This window comes from Elephantulus edwardii, unplaced genomic scaffold, assembly GCF_000299155.1.
Source record: "Elephantulus edwardii isolate Elephantulus edwardi_28Jun2011 unplaced genomic scaffold, EleEdw1.0 scaffold00270, whole genome shotgun sequence".
Lineage (NCBI taxonomy): Eukaryota > Metazoa > Chordata > Mammalia > Macroscelidea > Macroscelididae > Elephantulus > Elephantulus edwardii.
In genome coordinates this window covers 250,243-267,076 of record NW_006400020.1, presented here as the reverse complement: position 1 = coordinate 267,076, position 16,834 = coordinate 250,243, and the positions used below count along the sequence as shown (strand labels likewise).

Below are 16,834 nucleotides of genomic sequence, written 5' to 3'. Positions count from 1 at the left end.
TGGAGGGACGGCGCAGGAGAGGAAGACCCTCTATGAGGTGGATTGATTCAGTGACTGGGATAATTGGGATGGGAGTGTCGGAGACAGTGAGATTGGCACAGGACAGAGCGGAGTTTAGGGCTGTTGTACATAGGGATGCTATGAGTCGCAAGCGACACGACGGCACATAACAACAACAACAACAACTATAAAACATGGATCTGAAATATAAGAAAATCAACACAACCTTCTTCAGAATATGTGAAATGTAAATTTAATGTTTTTGTTGCTGTGTGCTGTCAAGTCACCTGTGATTCAGCAACCCTATGTACAACAGCCCTAAACTCTGCCCTATTGTGTGTCAATCTCACTGTCTCCAACACACTTACCCCAGTCACTGAATAAATGCATCTCATAGAGGGTCTTCCTCTCCTGCGCTGTCTCTCCACCCTTCCATGCATGACGTCCATCTCCAAGTACTGGTCTCTCCTTGTAACATGTCCAAAGGAGGTCAGATGAAGCTTCAGAATCCTTGTCTCCAAGGAACAGCCTGATTTTACCCTCTCCAGGTCGAACCTGTTTGTTCTCTTAGAAGTCCATGGTATATTCAATACTCTTCTCCAAAACCATAGCTCAAAGGCATCGATTCTCCTATCATCACTAGTCATTGTCTAGCTTTCTGATGCATATCAAGTGATTGTAAAAACCATGGCCTGTATCAGGTGAAACTTAGTCTCCAGACTGACATTGTTGCTCTTCAGTATTTTGGAGAGGTCTCTGACAGTAGACTTAACCAGTGCAATATTTTTTTTTCAAGACATCTTTTAATTTCCTGGCTACTGGTAACAAAAATGTTGATTGTGGAGCCAAGCAAACTAAAGCTGTAAACAATCTCAATTTCTTCACCATCTATCATGATGCTACTAATCGGCCCAGTGATGGGAATCCTTGTTTTCTTGATAGTGAGCTTCAATCCATATTGAAGACTGCAGTCCTTGACCTTCTGCTTCAGGCCCTCCTCAGCTTCAGCAAACAGGGTTTTGTGTGTAATTTATTTTTATTTCTAGAGTGTTAAAGATCAAAGTTTAATAATGCTGTTGTAAAGTATGGGGACTAATATTTTCAATTTTTTTAGTAAATAGGTGCATCTTCTCAGTATTTTCATTGATGTTCACATGTTGTTGTGTCCTATCGAGTCAGAACAAACTCATAGCTGATTCTCTAGTAGGTTTTCAGAAGGAATAAACTGCATGGGAGAAGACTGCCCATCTTTCTCCACAGAGCAGCTGGAGAATTCGAACCAAGTGTCTTCGAGTTGGCAGTGTGGTTCTCTACCACTAAGCAACCAGCATACACTTGATGCTTAGTATGGAGTGTAATTTACACAGATTATAACATGAAATCATCACCACTGGGTCAATAGATGACATTGTGACAGATGGAGAAAAGACTGAAGTTGTTTAACCATTTTCTTTTACTTAGATCCACAATTAATACCCTGGGTCACAGCAGTCAAGAAATCAAAGGACATGTAGCAATGGGAAAGTGTGCTGCCAAGGTCCTTTCCAAAGTGCTACAGAGCAATGGAGCAATGGTGTTGGTTTACAGACTAAAGGGTGCCTAATCCCAGCCATGATCTTTTCAATTACCTGCTATGCACCTTAAAGTAGGACAATGAACAGATATGGCAGAAGAACAATCAGTGCCTTTGAATTGTTATATTGGAGAAGAACCAAAAGAACTCACAGGTCTGTCTCCTGGAGGAAGTGCAACAAGGAAGCATACATCATCATAGAGGTAAGGGAAAAGAAACTTCATCTCATATACTTTGGGCATGTTGGAAAAGTGGTCAGTCCTTGGAATAGGCCATCATGTTAGGAAAGGAAGAGGGTCAGGAAAAAAGAGGAAGTCCTCTAGCAAGATGGATTGACACAGTGCCTGTAACAATGAGCTGGAGCATACCAGACTGTGACTCCAGGGCAGGATAGAGCAAGGTTCAGGTCTGTTGTTTAGAAGGTCTCTGTGTGTTACAGAGACGTTTTGGGAAAAGTGCAGCCAGCATGCTCCTTGGAGGCAAGGATGGTGAGTTTCATCTCTCACATTACGGACACGTTGTTAGCAGGAACCCTGTTATGATACTCCTTGGAAAGGAATATCATCCTTGGAAAGGTGGAAAGTCAGCAAAAGTGAGGCAAACCCCCAACAAAATGGATTGATATGGCAATTGCAGCAGTGGACTCAAGTGTATCAAAGATGATGAGGACAGCACAGGAGAAGACAGGGATCACGTTGGTTGTTCATAGAGTCATAATGAGTCATGCTTGACCTAACGGCAACTGAAAACAACATGAATTGCTGAAAGCATGATGGCATCTAACAACAACAACAACAACAATGTGAATGGTATCTTTTTGGAGTGGGATGATGGTTCTGACTTCTACAGAGAGTTAATTGGCAAAAAAGATATTAAAATGTTAAATGTAAATATAATCTGATTCAGTGATATTACTTCCTGAATTTCTTTTCTCCAAGTATAAATTTCTGTGTGTGCAAAGTAATGCATTTTAGCACTGTTTTAATAGTGAAATACTGGAAACAATTTTCTATTAATGAAGAACTGTTATTGCTAGGTGCCCGCCTGCTAGACTGTTTCTACTCATAACCACCCTAAGTACAAGAAAATGAAATGAAACCCTCCCCAGTAGTCCTGGGCCATCCTCACAATCATTGCCATGTTTAAGCCCACTGTTGCTGCCACTGTGTCAATCCAACTCTTTGAGAGTTCTCCTTTTTTCACTGACCCTCTATTTAACCAAACATAATGTCCTTTGTAGACCATGCCCCTCTGTTAACAAGTCTAAAGTATATGAGATAAAATCTCACTGTGCTTACTACTGAGAAACATTCTGGCTGTTACAAGACAGATTTGTCCGTTCTTCTGGTTGTTGTTATTTTTGTGTACCATTGGGTCAGAACTGACACAGAGCTGACCCTCCTGCTGGTTTTCAGAGGCAGTTGAGAGGAGACTGCCCATCATTCTTTGTTGCAACTAGTGGATTTGAACTGCAGCCTTTGGGTTGCCAGTACAACTCCTTACAACTAGGCCGTCAGAGCTCCCTTCTGGTAGTCTCCATGGCATATTAAATATTCTTTGCCAATATCATCGTTCAACAGCATCAATTCCTTTTAAATATTCCTTATCTGATGTTCAGCTTTTGCATGCATATGAAACATGTAATACTGCTATGCAAGAAACGGAAATCTAAAAGTATCACCTGGTAGGGGAATTTGGAGTTATCCTCTATTGTATATATATTTTAAAAATTCTAAGTTTTTAACTTTGAACAGTAGCTTGAGACTCAAGATATTATCCCATAGCACTAAAGAAAATAAACAACAATAACATAAAATTTAAATTTGTTTATCCTAACTTTTGGTCAAAATTATCTAAAGTTTCAAAACAACATGGACAGGAAGTTTTAAAGTATGATTTATCTTGACAACATACTTCATTGCTATCAAACTCTGTTCTTGATTTATCCATTCCTTGCCAGAACAGACTCATAGTTGACCCTCTGTTGAGTTTTCAGAGGTTACAAAACACAAGGGAGGATAATGCCCATTTTGTGCTTGTGAAGCCACTAGTGGATTTGAGCCACAAGAAGGGGTTGGCCTTTGGGTTAGCAGATCAACTCTCTACAGATTATGCCACCAGAGATCCCCTCTGGTGTCAATGCCAAATTCGATTTACACTTGCTTTGCATAAAAGTAATGATTATAATGTTGTTGTGTACCACCGAGTTGGAACTGACCCATAGCTGACCCTTCAGTGGGTTTTCAAAGAAGGTTAATTGCACAGGAGGAGATTGTTCACCCTCCTGCAGAGCAGCTGGTGGCCTTGAACCACGTGCCTTGGAGAGTGCAGTGTAGCGTCTTGCCACTAGGCAACCAGAGCTCCCTTTAGCTTTAATAATTTAACAGGTTAAGCATTTCAATAATTCCCAAGACAAGATACTCACTGCTGTCCAAAATTTGCTACAGCTTGTACTTCAACTAGGGACTTTGACTGAGATCACGGCTTAAACACCAAACCCAGCACCAACTCATGGCAACATTAGATGTGCCAAAAAAGTGACCATAAAATATAGTTAGACTTACTCAGGATCTGTAACGATTTGTTCTCCATTTCACTAACAGCTGTTGCAAATGGGACCACCAAGCTTTTCCAGTTGCCTGGATTCTGCATTACAGGGCATTCTGGGAGCAGGAGGAAAACTTCTAAAGCTTCCTGGTGTATAGAATGTAATGGAAGTTTTGCAAACAGATTCTCCCCGAGACAAGTGGTGATCTGTGGTCAAAACAGGATGGGGAAAAGCCACAGGACGTATTAGATGCAGTGTCATGAAAGGCAAGCTATGGGAAGAAGGGTTTCATTATGTTCTAACTGGAATAATCAATTAGTCTTTCTGAAACCTACGGTAAAAACTCCATCACTCTCATTCTCTCAGATGCCGATATAACAGTTTCCCCTCCATTTCATATGGGGGCGTATGAAGAAGAGAAATGAATACACTGAAATAAGACTGGATTCAAACTAACACAAAGCCCTTCAATCATATTTTACATAACTCATACTTCCTTTTATCCTTTTTTTAAAAGTGAGCTGCATGCTCTCTCCCACACATTAACCAAACCCTCCTGTATCACATGTATCTTTATTTCTCATTGATTAGTAGAAAATTTTTCAGAGTCACAATAGCTCTGAATTTTCATAGTATTCACTTCATCGAAAGGTAAACTTTAAAAACAGTCTATATATTTAGAAGTACAGAATTGTGTATGTGCATGTTTGCATGTCTCCATGGCATTGTTAATTTGAACATTCACATGAGTTATCCATCACGGGTCAGATGATCTCATGTAAATGACTTAGTTATCTTAACAATCAAGTAAGAAGGTTTTTCTTTTGATTTTACATAAGGAAGGAGAGAATCACTGTGGTCACCCCAAGTGACAGAGCAGGAGACCATTACCAGACATCACTCACTCCCATTACTATCAAGTTGGAACCAACTGATAGCTGACCCTCCAGCTGGCTTCTGATGCTGAGAATCACACGAGAAAGGGTTATCTATCTTTTTGCCACACAGATGCTGGTGGATTTGAACTGCCCTGGAGACTACACCATCAGAGCTCCCTATAGATTTATGTGGCCAAATATCTGCCATGACAGAGACAATGCCATATGTTCACTTAAGTGACCCTGCTGTATTTTCCTTTTGGGTGAGTACCCAGAAAGCCAGCATTTCCCAGCCTCTCCTGAAGTTAGGTAGGGCCATGTGACTAAATTCTAGTCAATAATGGAACATGGGCAAAGGTGATAGATTATATTATCCCTAAAAGCCCTCAAGGGAGTTTTCATGGCCTAATGGGCAAGGAGCTGCACTGCCAACCCTAACGCAGGGGTTAAAATCTACCAGCTGCTCCTTGGAAGAAAGATGGGCAATCGCCTCTTGTGCAATTTCTTGACTGTTCTTAGGTGTCACTGAGTTGAGGACAGTTCATAGTGACCCCATGAACAACAGATCTGAATCCTGTCCTATCTTGTGCCATCGTAATAATCTCGGTTACACTTGTGCCCATTGACCAATCATTAGGCCAATTCATGTCACTGAGGATCTTCCTCTTTTTCATTGACTCTTTATGTTTCCAAGCACGATGTCTCTTTTCAAGGAATAGTCCCTCAAATTGTAGCTAACCTAGAGAAGAATGGGAATCCCAGACACTTGTGCTCATGTGAAATCTATACTTGGCCCAAAAAGTAGTCATCAGAACAGAGCAAGGAAACACTGCATGGTTCAAAAGCAGGAGAGGTGTATATCAGGGATGCATCCAATCTCCATACCTTTTCAATCTATATGTGGAACAGATCATTCGGGAAGCTAGACTTTATGAGGAGGAATGTGGAGGACTCATCAATACCCTGCATTATGCAGATGACACAAGCTTGCCTGCTGAAACTGAGGAGGACCTAAAGCATTTGCAAGGTCAAGGCCTGCAGTCTTCAATATGGATTGAAGTCAGCAGCAGAAACAGCAAGGCATGTGGCCAAAATCTTATCCTGGGAATGAGGTTGAGAAGACTCCAGGTTCCAGCTAGAATCGATAGCCTTATTCTATAAAATGAGATGTGAGAAAACAATAAAATTAAATCCCTCTAAGGGGGATGGTATGCATTGCCTACAGGGTTGTCCATTCTTGTCCAAGGTTTGAGTGAGAGAGCCTGCTAAGGGTCAAGGCTCATGGGCCTTAAGCCAGAGTTATACCCAGAAACTTTGGAAATAAAAAATGAGAAACTCTCTCTCTCTAAAAAAATAAAAAAAAAAAAAGAAAAAGAAAAAAAGGTAACAAAGATACAAAGATTCTCACGACTGGGCTAACTGGCAGCATTATGGACAGACGGAGAAGAGATTGTGATTATTAACAATTTCAGCTGGCTTGGTTCCACAATCAACACTCTTGAAGGAGGCAAGGATTTTGAAGCTCCATCTCACATAATTTGGACATGTTGCCTGGGATGAGTCCTTGGAGAAGAATATCATGCATGAGGGACAGTGCAAGAGAGGAAGACTCAAGATGAGATGGATTGACTCAGTAACTGAGGTAATGGGGGCAAGTGTGTCAGAAAACACGGAGATTGGCTCAATATAGGGCAGGGTTCAGAGCTATTATACATAGGGTCACTGTGAGTCACAGGTGAATTGATGGCACGTAACAATAACAACATTCCCAAAGCATGTGAGATGGAGCTACACCATTCTTGTTTTTTTTCTCCTTATTCTGGAATGTTGTCATACAAATAATGTCTAATCATATATATTTTTTAAACAGTTCTTTCATCTGTTTCAATGCAGTACTCATTATTTATCCCCAAACCCTATATCCGTTCTGTTTTATAACAGTGGGGTTATACAGTATTTATCCTTTTGTAACTGAGATATTTCATTCAGCATAATGTCCTCCAGGGTCACCCATGTTATGTAATATTTTGAGTTTCTTGAGTTTTAGTGCTGTGTAGTATTCCATTGTGTGAATATACCACAGTTTTTCTATCCATTTGTTGATAGATGCTTGGGTTGCTTCTATCTCTGCTATTGTGAATAATGCAGCAATAAACATGAATATGCATTTATCTGTTTGGATGGCAACTCTGGTTTCTTTAGGATATATATTCCTAGTCATGTCATTGCTGGGTCAAATGGTATTTCTATTTCCAATGTTTTGAGAAACTTTTTGCCCTTTATTGTGGTTGCACCATTTTACACACCCAGCAGCAATGAATAAGGGTTCCAATCTCTCCACAGCCTTGCCAGCATGTGTTGTTTGCTGCTCTGTTGAACTTTGTAATAGTTACTGGGGTGAGACGATATCTCATAGTTGTTTTAATTTGCATCTCTCTGAGAGCTAGGAATTTTGAACAGTTCTTCATGTGTGTGTTTGCCATCTGAATGTCTTCTTTGGTGACGTGTCTATTCATATCCTGTGCCCATTTTGTGACTGGGTTGTTTACCTTTTTCTTGTTGAGGTGAGGGAGTATTCTATAAATTTTAGATATGAATCTCTTATCAGGTATGATATTTTCCACCCTAGTCTGTGAGTTTCCTTTCTACCCTGTTTGATAAGTATTTTGATGTATATAGGGATTGATTCTTAGAAGGTTTCACTCATCTATTTTATTCTTTCCTGGTTGTAGGTTTTTCAAGATGCTTGGAAGACTGTTCATATTGTGGATTAGGGCTTCTAGAATTTTTCTAAGGTTTTCTCTGATGAAGTTTACAGTCCTTGATTTTACTTCTAGTCCTTGATACACTTTGAGTTAGTTTTTGTGTATGGTGTAAGGTGTGTGTCTTGCTCACATTTTATACAGATGGTTTGACAATTTTGCCAACAGCATTTGTATCCTGAATGGCATCCAAAAGGGCCCAGAGGAGGAGCCTGGATGATTTACAGTCTTTGAAAGTCTCCTGGAGGATCAGCTACAAGTTGGTTCCCACTCCACAGCAAGGAATGCCTGCCTGCCTGACTGAATAAAAACCTCTCAGGTGATCCTCCACACTCTCTTTCCTCACCTACTGAAGAAACACAAGAGATTTCAGTGGAGGATATTAAGACTCTAATGTTTACAGACTTCAGCAGGAAGAAAATCAAGTTTCTCAAAAAATTTCACCCCTTTCCCTACCCAGCAGTATCTCCTATCTCCAACACTTACTGGACTGCAATGGGAAAAATAAGTCTGTATTAAGCCAGTGAAATTTGGAAGTTCCTTGATGTTAAGACATTATTTATTCTAACAAATACTATTTTAACTATACTGCCTATCTCTCAATGCCATAAGGGTTAAACAAACTGATGTATGTAACAGTGCCTTGTAAATGGACATGCTAAGTATTATCATGTTGTTATTACATAACTATTATTCCAATTATGTGGGTTGTTTAGGTTTTTGGTGATGGTTTTATTCACTTACAGAACATTCTATTTGTGGAATGCTGATAGGTATTATGCAGACTAAAATAGGGTCACTGAGTCAAATGACTTCAAGGAACATGGGCAAAATTTGTTAATGAGCATGATGATTTGGTCATGATATAATGTACTCTAAAAGTTATTCCACTAAGAACTCTTTTTAAGAAAACATTTTACAAGTGTAATGTTTCCTAAACTGACTGGAAAATTCATCCAAAGTTCTTTTTCACACCTCCTGCCTACAGTAATTATATGTAAAATAATGTAGAAAGTCCTTACTTATTTAACTTGAAAATAAAAATGGGACCCAAAATTAACACTCTCAGGACTAGCAGTCTACTGCCATGGGCAAGTCTGTTGTCAGGAACCTCTCTAAAACACTGAGAGCAATGATGCCAGTCTGAAGACTAAGGTGTGCCTGATTCAGGCAATAAATCTTTTCAATTACATGTTATTCATCTGAGAGCTTAACAATGAATAGAGATAACAGAAGAATTACTGAGGTATCTGAGTTGTGGTATTGGAGAGGAGTACTGAAATATCCCACAGAGTGCCAAAGTTAGTAAACAGAAGTCAAATTAAGTTTCTATTTCTGATTAATACTTGAGCTTATAGGAACTCAAGTCAATCAATTGACTTTCCAAGAAAAAGAAATCTAAATTAATTGATTAATTAGGCCTTACTTTATTTAAAACGCCTGTCATCATGTAGATTCTGACCCTCCATTGAATTTCAAAGCTGTAAATATTAACAGGAGGAGACTGCCCATTACCTTTCTCCCACAAAACAGCCGGTGCATTTAAACATTGGACCTTTTGGTGAGTAGTATGACACACTACTCAATTTCTGTCAGTTAAGCCTAGTTCAGACTCCCCAGAATCTCACATAAAGAAAACAAAATGTCCGCTAGCCTATGTGACATTTTCCCAGTATAAATGCTTTTTTTCCTGTATATCTATGATAGAAAAATACTTTTGCTTTATACCACACTCCAGACTCCTTGTCTGAATTCCAGTTCAGTCATTCCTCGATTCATGAATTGAAAAATAAATCTCATGAGTTGATACACAAATGTTGTACTGTGCAAATTTTATTTCTGACAAGAATAAGATTGGGATGGATGCACTATGCCAGTGCTGTTTTCATGTCATTAGAGGTTGTTAACCCTTTGAACATTGGCTTTTACACTGAAAATGAAAACATAATATCCACTATATATCAAAGGGCACTCTGGTGGCCAAGTGGAAAGGAACTGCATTGCCAGAGGAAAGGCAGAGTGTTTGAATCCACCAGGTGCCCTATAGCAAAGATGGACAATCTGTGCAATTTACAGCCTGTGAAAACCCACTGTAGGGTCAGCTACGAGCTAGTTCCAACTCAATGGCATGTAACAACAATAACACTGTAAATGTAAATAGTCAGTGAGAAAAGAAATAAATTATGCACTTAATACAATGTCTGGGAGCTCTAGTGGCCTAGTGGTAAGGAGTTGTGCTGCCAACCAAAAGGCTGGTGGTTTGAATCTACCAGCTGCTTCAAGGGAGAAAGATAGGCAATTTCCTCCTGAGTAATTCACAGCCTCTGAAAATGCACTGCAGGGTCAGTTATGAGTTGGTTCTCACTTGATGGTACACAACAACAACATGTCTATAATATAGTCATCTCATAGCAAATAATGATCCACAATCATAAACCCCTTGCAACAAAATTAAACTGCAGTAAATGCCATTGTTGTATTTCTCAAGGAAGTATTGACTATTACCAGGGGGGAAATCCATTTCTCTTCTGTTAACTTCTTAAAGGTATCCCTTGCCATCTCCAAGTCCACATTAATGGAAGTGGTCTCTCCAGTTCCTCTGTGGACATAAGACAAGAAGAAAACCCCACATAAACAGATAGGAAGTGATATTTGCTAGCTTCATATACTACTAAATGTCTTCTTACATTTCAGATATAAACTTTTACTTAAAATTTACCACCTTTCAAAATAATCAGCTTTCTTGATGCACACACAAACATACACAAATAACAAATGATATTATTCTCTTGTTAATTCTAGCAAGGAATGTAGGGAGCTCTGGTGGCCTAATGGTAAGGAGTTGTGCTGGTTTGAACCATCAGCTGCTCTATGGAAGAAAAATGGGCAAGCCCCTACCACACGATTTCCAGCCTCTGAAAACCCACTGGAAGTTCAGCTATGCATGAGTTGGTTCTGACTTGATTAGAATGAGTTTAGGGGTTTTTGTTTGTTCTAGTGAGTAATAAGCCAGGCTGATAATAAAAAGGTTGGTGGCCTAAATCCACACTAGCCCTCCTCAGGAGAAAACCAGTCTACTCCTGTAAAGATTTACAGCCTTAAAAACTTGATGAATTGGTATGGGAAGGAATCAGTGCGAGGAAAGTGGACTGGCTTGTTTGTTTTTTTATAATATATAATCTCTACTTTAACAAAATATTCTTTCTAGAATTTTAAAATGAAAGTAGATCATGTCAGTATTACCTTTTCTTTAAAAAACTTGCAGTCAGACAAGCAGGAGATGAAAATATAGTTCTAATTTCTCTGAAAAAATAATTAACACAATGGTTAAGGTCACAACTTACAGAAAAATGGATGCTGGCAAGGTTCATTTCATAAAATTTATTTAATTTCAAACAGATTCACAGAGGGAAGCACACCTCTTATAAAAATTAGACGGTTCTTCACCTGGACAAATGAAGCTGAGAGTTTGTGTAGGAAGAAAGGACCAAAGAAAAGAAGGAAATACCTGTCACATATTTAGAGGTCACATAAGAGCAAGACATATGGAACATCTAACCGTTCAAGCCTACCTACCTAAGTGATCTGTTTAATTTCGGAATGAAATAGCAAGCAGACTAATCTTGCTATATTCTTCAGAAATGTTTTATGCATTTTATGGAAATATGACAAGGCAAGGATTGGAAATTAAAGAGGTGGTAGTGAGTAATTCCTCCTGTAGTTGGACTTTGCCAAGCCTGTTTAATCTTTTAAAAGAGTATCTTTAACTCAGGCATGTCTGGAAAGTAAAACATAAATATAACAATAATTATTCTTATGTTAGAATAAATAATATGGCATGGAATCATGATTTATGATAATACTAACCAGCAAAGAATCTCCCAAACAATGGATATTTTGTGCATATTATTGCCAAATCTCACAATACACTTCCCTTCAAAAGGATTATGTTCAAACCACCTAGATTTAAATACAAACCACTCGACTGAAAACCAAAATGTGTGGATCTCCAGAAAACAAGCTATGATGATATAAAGACAGTTCACCTTATTGAAGTCTCTGTGATAACAAAAACTTTTCTGGGTGTGTGACTCACTCCTGCCTCCTTTTCATGCCGCAAGGTACCTGGGATATTGCACGTTCTCAATAAATCTTTGCCCAATAATTGAGGAATGAATAAAAACACATCAGCAAAGTCTTTAAGCACATATATGGTGTAAGAGATCTACTGTTGTAGAATGGGTTGGGGTAAGACTGAGAAAAACTGGATAAATTATGTATACTGCATTGAAACAAATGAGGGAGAGAATAATTTAAAAGTGATATATGATAGGGTATTATGGTTATCACAAGAGTCCAGAATTAAGGTTGCATAGTGGAGTGTGCTCGGGGTGGTGGGAGGGGTGAGGGGGGATTGTATACCAAAGAAGGAATTTTTCTTTTGCTTTTCAAAGAGAGGAGCAAACTCGAGGGGGGGGGAGGGGGAGGGCTGGACAGGGAGAAAAGTGCAACAATGAATGAATGGAAATCCAAAATCTTTGTAAATGTTCATTAAAAGTAATAAAATAAATTTTTTTTTAAAAAAGAGAGATCCATGGTTGAAATGCAAATGCCTTCACAAGGAAGTCCACAACTTCTTTCTTCTATAGAGGATAAAATCACCAAGGCTTAAGAATCAGATAAGAGTGATTTATAATTTATGAAAGAGAGTAACCTCTTCGCCATTTCCAGTGTGGAACTTCCTTTTTTCACAGCTGTCCATTTCTTAACCAGGGTCTGGTTGATTTGACTTATTTCTGGCAGAGTTTTCCTGGAAACACTCGGGGACTCAGTGTCCTTCAAGGAAGAAAGATGAAAAGAATGATCAAGTTAACACACACACACACACACACACACACACACACACCCCTGCTGAGTAATAACTATCACAGTAAAGCTGAGGACACTGGTGGTAGATTGACCTTGACATTGGTGTTTAGTGGAAGGGGTTTTGGTTTCAGACAGGCCTGGATGCTCCACTTTCTAGCTTTGGATACTTAGCTCAGTTTGAAGCTCATTACATTTAAAAAAACAAAAAACAACTCAACTTGTTCTAAATCAGAAAATTCTGTATCACTTTTCTTAATAGTGAAATGAAGATCTCTTTAAAATATAGATTGCTACAAATTTTCTCTAAAATTCCTTTAGCTTCTGAGTCCTGAGTCCTTAGAGCTCAAGCAAAAGAAAATTTTCTTTTCTTCTACATCCTAGAACCTTGGGGAAAAGGGCATTCTTCTTTTATAAGCTATTTCTTCTGCTTTTTTTCTTCTAACCTCCCAGCCCTACTAAACCCATGACATCAAGCTATATATATTATCTGCCTTTCCTTCTTTAAATATCATATTCCAATGTCCTGGTCACTCTCTGCATTCACTGAAAACATCAGCTCTTGGTTTTCTAACCTCTTTAACATCACCACTCTTGTTGCCATTTTTGGCACCTTCTCAATTAGAACAAACTTCTCTCCCACCTTGATCTCATAGATTTTGACCACTCTTTTTCCTCTGTCTTATCCATGTCTTATACCTTAAATCAGTGTCTTTCAACTTTGACACCACAGAAGCTCTGTTCTGGATAATTCTTTTCCTAAACTTATCAGACTAGGAAGAAGGATTTGCCGTCCACTTCCAAAATGACAGGCCTTGAAAACCCTATGAGCACACTCAACATCAAGAAAACAAAGATTCTCACCACTGGGCCAATTGGCAGCATCAGTATGGATGGTGAAGAGATTGAGATAGTTAACAGTTTTAGTTTACTTGGCTCCACAGTCAACACTCTTGGTAACAACAGCCAGGAAATCAAGAGATGAACTACATTGGTAAAGTCAGCTGTGAGGGACCTCTCAAGAGTACTGAAGTGCAATGATGTCAGGCTGGAGACTAAGGTGCACCTGATCCAGGCTATAGTCTTCGCAATTATGTGCTATGCATCAGACAGTTGGACAGTGAATAGGGATGAAAGAAAGAGAATTGATGCCTTTGAGCTGTGGTGCTGGAGAAGAGTGTTAAATATACCATGAACTGCTAGGAGAACAAACAGGTTTGTCTGGGAGAAGGTGAAGCAGGAATGCTCCTTGGAATCAAGGATTCTGAAGCTTCGTCTGACATACTTTGGGCATGTTGCAAGGAGGGACTGGTCCTTGGAGAGGGACATCATGTTTGGGAGAGTGGAGGGGCGGCACAGGAGAGGAAGACCTTCGATGAGATGGTTCGATTCTGTGAGTGGAGTGGTGGGACAGAGTGCGTTTGAGATGGCTAGGTTGGCACAGGATAGAACGGCATTTAGAGCTCTTGTACATAGGGTAGCTATGAGTCACAAGCGCCTCGATGGCACATAACAACAAGAACAACAAACTTATCAGAAGATACGTTAGGACAGATAGTTTGGTTCAACCTCCACAAGTCTGCATTACATCCCTCTTACTCTGTCCTGTTCTGGAACACTGTTTCTGCAATTATTTCATCCTTCTTATGCATCATCTTTTTCTTTTCCTAAAGGAGATCATTCTCACAGGCATATAAACGAGACTTAATAGTACCTCTTTAAGTTTAAGAAAAGTAACTCTAGTGGCAAATGGTTAAATACTCCACTGTTAACTAAAGGTAAGCAGTTCAAATCCACTAGACACTCAAAGGGAGTCTGCTTCTGTAAAGACTTGAAAATCCTATGGGGCAATTCTACTCTCCCCTATCCAGAGAGTAGCTATGAGTCATAGATAACTGGAAAGCACCAAGTTTGGTTTATCTCTGTAAGTATTCATGGAATTAAAATGTCTTCTCTGATAGGCTCCACTGTAACTAAGGCACTAAATAAGTCTAAAAAAGGGATTAATAATGGTGGGATAGATCTGATGCTGCCTGCACAACCTGTGAACACAGACAGTCCCTGGGTTACAAACACTTGACTTGGGTACCTTACAAAGTTACTACACCTTACCTCCACCCTGTTCAAACCTCAAGTACATTCAATTGTTGACAATAACAAGCAGGTGTGACTTTGAGACACACAACTAAACATAATTATTGATGCTGTATCATTGTAAAAGATATTTTAGAACTGTATCATTATTAAAGATAGCTTAGTGTATCTGGAAGTGTTTAATTTTTTTATTGTTTATTGTGTGCAAAAAGACACAACTATATTGGCAAACTTGACTGACTTTGAATACAAATTATACTGACTTCTAATTTATATAAAATTAAGACATAGTTAAGAATTTGTTCATAATCTGAGGACTACCTATATATTAAACAAAACGGAATTGTATACTTTAAGTGATCGAAACTAATGGTATGTAAAGCTCAATAAAGCTGGTAAAATAAAAAAAAGGACCATTTCTCTAAATAACAACAAAATTCTCTATGCCTTCTTTTTCAAATTTGTACAAGTCTTTGCTTCTATTTGCGCCTCTTTTATTCCCTATTTGTTCCACTCAGGCCAGGGTATTTATCTTCTCTTAAGTGAGATTATTCTATAATCAAATAAAACCAAGCTCACCACTGTCAAGTCCATTCTGACCATAGTGACTCTTACAGGACAGAGGAGAATGGCCCCACAGGATGGGCAAGGCTGTAAAATGTTATAAAAGTAGACTGTCATCTCTTCCTACTATGAATTAACTGGTGGATGTGAACTGACAACAATTTGGTTAGAAGACAAGGGTTTTAACCACTGAGGATCCAAGGCTTCTTAATTCCATTTTATTGTGTTGTGTTGTTATGTGCTGCTGGGTCACTTGTGATTCATAATGACCCTATGTACAATAGCCCTGAAACCTGCTCTGTCCTGTGCCAACCTTATTATCACTGACATACCTATTCTTATTACCCCAATCAATCCTTCTCATTCAGGGTTTTCCTCTCTTGTGCTGTTCCTCCACCATCTCAAGCATGATGTCCCTCTCCATGGACTGGTCTCGCCTTGCAACATGCCTAATGTATATCAGACGAAGCCTCAGAATCCTTGCCTCCAAGGAGCAGGTTGCTTCCATCCTCTCTAGGATGAACGTTTTTGTTCTCCTAACAGTCCATTGGTATTTTCAATACTCTTCTCCAGCACCACTTGTGCTTGAAGGCAGTCAACAACAACATATATTAAAAAGCCAAACAAAAAGAAACCTACATAATATTTTTAAAAAACATTCTAACAGAGACATTATTTTAGTAACTATTATTGCTTGCATTGTGTTCCTCCAAAATGAATGTAAAACACCAAAACAAAACAAAATGAATGTCCATCAGAAACTCAGAATATGATTTTATTTGGAATCAAGTTATTTGCAAAAACAAAGATTCTCACCACTGGGCCAACTGGCAGCATCATGATAGATGGAGTAGAGATTGAAATTAACAATTTCTGCTTGCTTGGTTTCAAAGTAGCCTTGGCACCAGCAGTCAGAAAATCCAAAGATGAACTGTATTAGGAAAATCTGCTGTCAAGGACTTCTTCTGAGTGCTTATGATCAAGGATGTCAATTTAGAGACTAAGGTGCACCTGATACAGGCCATGGTGTTAACAATTACCGCTATGTATCAGAGAGCTGACCAATGACCAAAGATGACAGGACAAATTGATTACTATGACTTGCGTGGTGCTGGAGAAGAGTATTAAACATACCATGGGCAGCCAAGAGAACTAACAGGTCTGTCTTGAAGAGGATGACGCCAAGTTGCTCCTTGGAGGTAAGGATTTTGAGAATCCATCTCACTTACTTTGGGCACACAACCAGGGGGGACCAGTTTTTGGAGAAGGATATCATGCTTGGAAGGGTAGAGGGACAGTGCAGAAAAGGAAGACCCCAGATAAGATGGATTGACACTATATCTGGTATATGGAGGGTAGGTGTGTCAGAGACAGTGAGACTGGCTCAGGATAGATAAGGGTTGAGAGCTATTGTATATCAGGTTACTATGAGCGAAGGCCAGATGAGTTGTGGGAGGATATCAACGGTATCATCCAGGAAGAGTGCAAACGGTCATTGCAAAGACAGAAGAGGAAGCGAAGACCAAAATGGATGTCAGAAGAAACTCTG

At 39.2% G+C, this 16,834-nt stretch overlaps 1 protein-coding gene across 1 annotated transcript in view; it reads right to left on the bottom strand.

Moving 5' to 3' along the window:
• Positions 1–16,834, bottom strand: part of HERC6 (HECT and RLD domain containing E3 ubiquitin protein ligase family member 6) — a 96,103-nt gene that overhangs the window by 57,026 nt on the left and 22,243 nt on the right. The window contains exons 9-12 of the mRNA XM_006900020.1: positions 12,476–12,597; positions 11,005–11,064; positions 10,267–10,360; positions 4,138–4,327 (exon numbers count right to left, since the gene is read on the bottom strand). Coding sequence (XP_006900082.1) covers positions 4,138–4,327; positions 10,267–10,360; positions 11,005–11,064; positions 12,476–12,597 — 466 coding nt within the window. The remainder of the gene's footprint in view (positions 1–4,137; positions 4,328–10,266; positions 10,361–11,004; positions 11,065–12,475; positions 12,598–16,834) is intronic.